The sequence below is a fragment of the Macrosteles quadrilineatus genome, unplaced genomic scaffold, assembly GCF_028750875.1.
Source record: "Macrosteles quadrilineatus isolate MER2022 unplaced genomic scaffold, UCM_ALF_1.0 Scaffold_1__1_contigs__length_201487025, whole genome shotgun sequence".
In the NCBI taxonomy this organism is placed as follows: Eukaryota; Metazoa; Arthropoda; class Insecta; order Hemiptera; family Cicadellidae; genus Macrosteles; species Macrosteles quadrilineatus.
Genome location: NW_026542594.1, coordinates 188632118 through 188640139, shown reverse-complemented (window position 1 = coordinate 188640139; position 8022 = coordinate 188632118). Strand labels below are relative to the sequence as shown.

The 8022-nt window shown below is 36.8% G+C and overlaps 1 protein-coding gene across 3 annotated transcripts in view; it reads right to left on the bottom strand.

Moving 5' to 3' along the window:
• Positions 1-4847: 4847 nt before the first annotated feature.
• LOC128992345 (A-kinase anchor protein 1, mitochondrial-like) overlaps positions 4848-8022 on the bottom strand; it is a 72284-nt gene continuing 69109 nt past the window's right edge. For all 3 annotated transcript variants that reach the window (XM_054415887.1, XM_054415902.1, XM_054415894.1), the window contains one exon: positions 4848-6494. In XM_054415887.1, coding sequence (XP_054271862.1) covers positions 6390-6494 — 105 coding nt within the window. In that variant the 3' untranslated portion in view covers positions 4848-6389. The remainder of the gene's footprint in view (positions 6495-8022) is intronic.

Here is an 8022-nt window from a genome sequence, read left to right as displayed (position 1 = left end):
GATGTTCAATAGCATTAAAGTTACAAGGATTACCAACAGGGTGCAGCACTATTATTTCTTTTACACTTATGATAACAGCTAATTTGCAACCAAAAGGTGAGTGAGCGCAGCGAACGAACTTCAACCTGGAGGCGAGTTAGCATAGCGAACGAGCTAACCTGAAGGCAAGTGAGCGCAGCGAACGAGCTCCAACCTAAAGGTGAGTGAGCGTAGCGAACAAACTTCAACCAGGATGTGATTGAGCCATGCGAATGAGATAATCTTGAAAATTAAGAAGTTAAACGGGGCAAAGCCCGCGGGTTACAGCTAGTAATATTATATGTTTAAGTTATTTTATTATTAACTTTTTGCAATTTGCAGTGAATTCCGCACCTTTTCTTAACTATTCTTGACTTGATGACAGTATTTGAAAGTTAAAACAAATCATTATGAGGACCAATGTTCAAATCATTGTTTTTTAAAGGTTTCTCTCTACTTAAAGAAATTAAAAAAATTTAAGAATAATTTTGTTAAGTACAAACATTTTTCTGTAATTAGTCATATTGTCAGTACAATCTGGGATGAGAGCCTGGCAATTCATTCATTATCTTCTGTAGGCGACATCCTTTTAAGGGTAAGGAAACTGTTTTTCATCACTCCGTAACGAAAGTAACTATTTTCGATAACAGCTGACATCAATGAAAGTAGCCGTTTCCCAAGCTCTAATTTAGGGCGAGGAAAAATCGATCAGCTGATTTTCCCTCGCTCTAAATTTACTTTCGTCGCTCTCAATTAGTTCTCCATTTATTCACTACGCGCGCTAGTGTTTTGTTACAGTTTAATTTAATGATTTGAATCAGCTGTTTTTATTGTTTGACAATCTAAATGTAAACATAAACAGGCATAAGCTTGTTTTGCTGTGTTTTTAGCTTAGTGCGTATTTAAAAGCGGCCAAAATATGTCTATTATTTCGGACGATTTATCGAAGAAAGCTTTAGAGATAACCAAAAACCTCCTTCCAGAGAAATCGAGAGAGAGGTATAATGAGGAGTTCAGGAAGTTTATGGACTGGTGCCAAGGACACAATGTTTTACCAAAGAATGTAAGTGACGAAGTTTTATTAGTATATTTATCTGAGAAATCTAAAAGCATGAAACCAACAACGTTGTGGAGTAAATTTTCTATGATAAAGAGTGGTTTGAAATTAAAAGAAAATGTGGATGTATCAAAATTTAACAAATCTCTAGCATTTCTTAAACGTCAATCAGTGGGTTATCAACCTACAAAAGCTAAGGTTTTTACTGAAGACGAAATTCAAAGATTCATGGTTAACGCTCCTGACAATGAATGGCTATTGAGCAAAGTCATCCTAACGCTCGGTATTTATGGAGCTTGTCGAAACCACGATCTTATAAATTTAAAAGTAGAAGATATTACAGACAATGGCAGTTTTTTTGTCGTGTTTCTCAACGATGGCAAAACACACATTAAACGCAGTTTTACCATAACCAATGACAACTGTCCATATAGACCATGTGATTTGATTCGCAAATATTTGTTATTGCGCCCCAGACAAATGAAAAGTAACCGATTTTTAATTGGTTACAGGAAGGGTAAATGCGTGGGACAAAATGTAGGGGGTCACACAATCAGTTCAATCCCAAAAAAGGTAGCAGAATACCTTAAATTAGACGAACCGGAGCGCTATACTGGACACGCCCTCAGGCGTACCTCAGCCACCATGCTAGTTGAGGGAGGAGGGGATTTACTTGCCCTTAAATCACACGGAGGTTGGAAATCCTCTAATGTCGCAGAGAGTTACATAGAAAATTCCATTGGAAGAAAATTACAACTGTCAAGAAAACTGTTTAAAAATCCGCATGCAATGAGTTCAACAGCTGCTGAGAATACAAACAGAAATGTTGTAGAAAAAACACATTCAGGAAGCCAAATAGATTTTTTTGACATTGATCATGTGTTTAACAACTCAGAAGATGAAGAATGTCCTCAGAGAAAAGTAAGAAAAGTTGATGAAACAAACACGACCACTACAAACGTTTCAACGATTCAAGAACTTCAGAAAAAACTTTTAAACGAAGGAGTGAATGTCTCCAACAATGAAAACTGTACAATAAACATAACCATAAACTTCTAATTTTTTGATTGTTAAGTAGGTTCCCTTTAGATTTTTTTATGTTTAAAAAAAGATTAATCGAGAAATATACAAAGGTTTCCTTTTAGAAGATTTTATTTTGATGTTTAAAATAAATAATTTAGAAATAAACTAGTTGTAATATTACTGAGGTCTGTTATTCTGTGTTTGTGTATTTTTGCGTCGTGATGAAAAGTATCGTTCATAACTCGTACCGAAAGTTATTTTCCGGCTCTTGCTCCATTATTCCCGTCCTCGGCTTCGCCTCGTACGTGAAAATAGCTCTCACATACTCGGCTTCGCCTCGCATGTGAAATTGGATTTTCCTGTGTTCGGCTTCGCCTCACACAAAAACTTGAGCGCGCTCCGGAAAATGCCACTTTCGGTCCTAGTAATGAAATATACTATTACCCATTGGAAGAACACGAAAGAGCAAACATCTTGATATGAAAATGTTGTTCCATTTACTTTTACTTACTTTTTCAATGAAATGGCGACCATACAAATTAGGTATTTTAAGCCAAGTATAAATAGAAATGAGTGTAGGATGAGTGGCGCGATCTTGTAGTCTTGTTAGTGACTAAGGCCGACATGACAGTTTGCAAAGCTGTTTGTAATACAGTTTCGGATCGGTCTTTTTGGCCCCTTCCACTGCAGTGATCAATGTGGTGGTGATTCATGGACATTAATCGCCACCTACGTACTATACCTACGCCACCGCCTATCGTCTATCCGTTCGTCTTTACCGCAGTCTGGTGTTAATTTCCCCATCGGTCACTGCTGTCTGGGAATTCTGCACATTACACGGATCCCTGTAAATGCCCCCTTCAACGTTCGATCGCAGTGAGCGACGTGATGACCTTCCACTCTACATGTCCTCTACATGGACTCATCTACATGTCCACATGTACCTAATCCCAGAGGAATCTAGTAAAACACAGAGATACTTGTGTTATCGCGGTACTTTGACGGAATACACCTGCCACTGTAAACTAGGGTTCGGATCACCCACCTAGCAGTTACAGGCTGAGGCATCGGCCACACCTGGTCTTCACTGCAGGATGGGTTATCATGACCCCAATCGTTACTACAGCATGGGGTGGGGTCTGCCCTGTCTCAGATACAGGATGAAATTAACCGCCCTACCTCTCTTTGCAGTAGGCTGAGGCTCATATGACCCCACCTGGTCTCCGGACATGCTCTAAATCAGTACTACAGCTGAGAGTTACCCATCTTCTCGGTCGTCCCTATCTGGTTTATCACACGGACTCATGGAACTATCCCTTCCACCACAGTAAGCCGCTTGTTGGCCGTTCGTGTACATTTGCCACCCCCGATGTCGATAGTCCCATGAATGCTTACATCAAGGGCAATTAGCCCTAGGGTTTATTTAGCGCCAAGAGTCACTAGGTCTAGTGTGGTGGGTCAATCGTCACTTCAGTCAGGTTTATCACACTACCACAGCTGCTGAAGCAACACTGAGTCCACGCTGTCTTACTAGTCCCGCGTGTTCATCGAACGTCACATATTGGCCAATTGCTAGTAGTAAATTTTGTTACAAATATTCCTAAAATCAACCATTTTTTACCTTTTCTAGGGCAAGACCCCTTAAACCCCATTTTTCTGGGGGTTATTCCATACCATAATGGTTATTCTAAATTCATCTATCTTTCCCATATGGAAAAGATAGGCACACACCTTTGGCTCTGAGATAAATTAAAATAATTTATAAGATTTCCACCACAGTCCTGTGAACCAAGTTCCCTGCCGGCGTATATCTAAACGGCAGAGGTGAAAGGTCTGGACTAATCTAAGGCGGATTAGTGTTGTCTCGTTTATATTAAAAAAAAATTAATTATGTCCTTTAAACATGCATTATGTGTGTGTTCTGCATTTAATTTGTACAAACAGGCGAGCTAAACTGAAGATCAAGTGTGTGAATAACAACGTGCCGTGCCAATGTAAAAAATGCACGTGTAATGTGTGTCGGCCGCTTGAGACTCACCCGTCCAGAGAGAGTTATTGCGAAAAAAAAGTGTGGGGTTGCAATATTCTGATTACCATATTGATTCTGATAAATACTTATCAGTTATCACCACATAGTCCGGATTAAAACATCAGTTAGCCATATTGCTAATAACTGACATATGATTTCCACCCTAAAATCTGTCAACAACCCCTTGGAATCGTTTATTTCTACCTAGAGCCGAAAATGAGGTTTTGCCGGCTCGAGAAAGAACTTAAAACGATTGACAGCTGCAAAACCTATTCAGCCCGTGGTACAAACCCCATTTTTCACCACACTATACAAAATTGAGAAAATATATATAATAAATGCATACTACACAAATACAACTTTGAGGTTAGAGAAATCAGCAATGTTGACAATAAATAGTTGCTAGGCAGTGCAGCGGTGACAATAAAAAAGTCTATTGCAATGCATATGGATACTGTGTGTGTACTTGTTTAATGTTTTAAGTAAATAAGCGAACCGCTGATTTTACGGCCCTAGCCTCCAAATAACGTTTGTAAAACAGCTAAAAACATCAAAGTGTGGTGATAAAAGATTTTTTTTCTACAGCCACTACCAGAGTGTTTCTATCCCTACACCCAGATACTTAATATTAAAAATATGCAAACACAGTTTAAAAGATTATTGCAGATTTAAAGACTATCATTAATTTAAAACATTCAAGAGAGTACAACAAAACACAAATTAAATTAGAAAGTTTTATTTTATTTTACAAATAATAAATGAATATGTACAAAATATTTATACCACAAGTACAAGGGAACTAGTAACATGGGAAAACACATAAAAAAACCACTACTATGAATTATATTAACATAACATATTCTATCAAATACCCATGTTTGTTGATTAAAGTACTGAACGGGATGACTAACGTGGCAGTAACAAATAAATGCTCAATCAGAAGAAAATAACATTTGGCACGTATACAATCTGATTAATAAGATAAAAAACAATGAAGATCGTTTCTAAAAAATAAAACAAATGTTACAACGTATATTTTTACAAGGAATTTTTATTAATCTTTTTAACAGAAACATATCAAGCAAATATTCGTTCTATTTGTACACACAACGAAATTAAGTGTTTTCAACGTAAAATGAGATTTTATGAAAGTAGGATTGACTCTTTATGTAGTAACTGATTACGTTTATAACTTGTGTCATTGCAATTACAATTTTAATAAATTAAGGTAATATGGTATGCTTTTCAACAGTATGTGCTTGAGCACGACTTGTTGACTTTGACATTTAACTATGTTTACAGAGATACAAGTAATGAATGAGGATTCATTAAGTGATCTTTCCTGATTATCGACATCTTGTATCGCCAGTGAATATTTTGTTGACAATTTTAAGTTACTAGTTTACTGATTTCACATTCACAATCCTGTTGAATCAAAGATCACAAGACCTCATGTGTCAATATTTCCTCTCTTGAAATTCAATAAACACGAGCAAGCGAAAAGAAGATACATCTAAATTACACACACAGTAGTAACTTTTGTTGTAGCTTCGATACAAATTGCTTCTCAAATCTACTGAAAGCACCATAAGTAGCAAAAAGGTCAAATGTAACCGATCACAAGCACAAAATATTTAAATAGTCAAGTGTTCCACCATTTGTCATTCCCAAGACAACAAAAACACGACCGTAGAATAGCGATACCGTTACAACAAGTCAAATTTATATTGTTTGGATCAAATGTAATATTATGTACCATTAAACAGTATGACAAGAATACAACAACGTCAATACCAATATTAATTTCCTGTCCCAAATCTATCCAAGAAATACATAGAACCTTTTTAAAAATTCAATTTTTACTGCGTAGTTTCCAACTATTTCTGTGGTCGTACAATTCAACCGACAAAAATAAATACTTAGCTCTGACCAATAAAACTGGACTAAGTAGATACATGTAAAACTTAAAAAATGTACAAATTATATCACAATATGAAAACTAAAAGTAACAGGTTAAAGGGAAAAATACTGTCGACCGACAGAGACAAAACTTAACGATAAAACTAACAAAATATAGGATTCAAAAAACAAAAGAAAATCAGGAAAATGTCGAATCCGCTCTTGCATTCGTCAAAATCATCTGTCGATCTGTCAGACAGAACGAAAAATGCAACGTAACCTTTTATCTGACCAAACGGGGGCTTAATCTAACCGAGAATTTGTACAAATAGTTAACAATCGAGAGTTATGTACAGAGTGGAACTAAGAAGACTCAGGCTCCGCGGCTTGGTCCTCTTGTATGACGTCTGCGTAGCCTTGAGAAACGAGCTCTTGGTTCAACAACACCACTTTGGTCTCGTAACCGCTCTGCAACACAGACAATGTACAACTTTCTGTTCTGTTAAGAGTAACAACGATTAATCAAACCATTATTCATTAAACACAAAAGAACTGTCAACAATAAATACAAATAGGTCAATAAAGAAAAGACCTACTCAAAATATAGTACTACTAGACCCAATGTTTGTTGATTTTAAATCTAGTATTATAGCAATTTTTTTAGTATTGCTTGAAGTGGATGACATGGAGCTGTTTTGAATAAGACGAGGGAATCAACAATGTGTGTGTTGCCAACACCAATAAGACTTGCTAACATTATCAAACCAGAGTTCTTAAATTTAATTCTTCTATTAACCCCTGGACCGTAATTTTCACGTTTTCATTTTTTTTTCTTTCACAGAAATCAAACGTAACAGAAATTTTACAGTAGGCCAAAGAAATATGTTCTACCGGTGGAAAATCTGTTTTAAAATCAACAGACATTTTTGGATAAACCACAATTTTTTATTGCTTCAATTGCATTTATGAAACTAACAAAAATTACTTGTCATTGGCCTTCTAGTCTCCTTTAGCGTGAACCCTGTTGAGCGGCAGCAATACACCTACTAAGATACGACAGTTGGGAAATAGTCTTTACACTTCAGGCGCCCAAATATCAGGTTTGCAAGTAGTTTGGCAATCGTCCGCAAGAAAGCGCGTTCTTCGCAGAGCTTGACTTTCTGCTTTTTAGCTTTTCCTAAGTAAATTTTTCTGAAAACTTCATATTTGTTTAAAAAATCTGTTGAAACAATCATTTTGGTGTCCAAATTGTTATTCTACGTCCAACCGTTGCGGAGACATTTAAAGTGCTAAACACCGTACGTTGTCTAATGTTATTCTTATGGAGACTAATTAAAATTTGATGAAACTTGGCATGTGGCTTCATCTAGTACTGGTATATTGATATTTGAAGATAAAAGATGTTTATGTTGATTTTACCCGTAGCAGCAAAACTGAATACTCCGCCACAACTGGTTTTTCTAGGAGGAGCACCCACCCGCGGTCGCCCCACTCACTCGTAAAGCGTGGACATTTTTAATACTGCTATGTCACGTCTTAGGTTTCAGTAGTCATTGGCTTTGGTAATAAAGGTAGCCGCCCCACCCATATACTATGCCCGGTTTAGGATGGTGACCCAACTCTTGGTTGGCCATAGAATGTCCAGAATATTGTTTAGTCCTGTGACTCTCAGCACTGGCTTGTACTCTCTCCAACTTGTTGTTGGAAGCCCTCGTCCTACAAGCCATCCAAATTGTACAGTAGACGGCTTAACCGACCCTAATGGGACCGGACCTAGGTCGGATAACTGAAAAGGTCGGTTAAAATGGGCAATCCTTAAAATCATAACATAATGAAGTGCTATTCATTTGGAATTATATAATCATTATTTTGAAGTCATACTTGCATTATTTATAAAATAAACTACTCTTATATCCTTTTTCGTTTCGATAGAAAAGTAAAAAAACAAACACAAAACACGATTAAGCCAAATAGGCCTACTTTCAGTGGAATATAT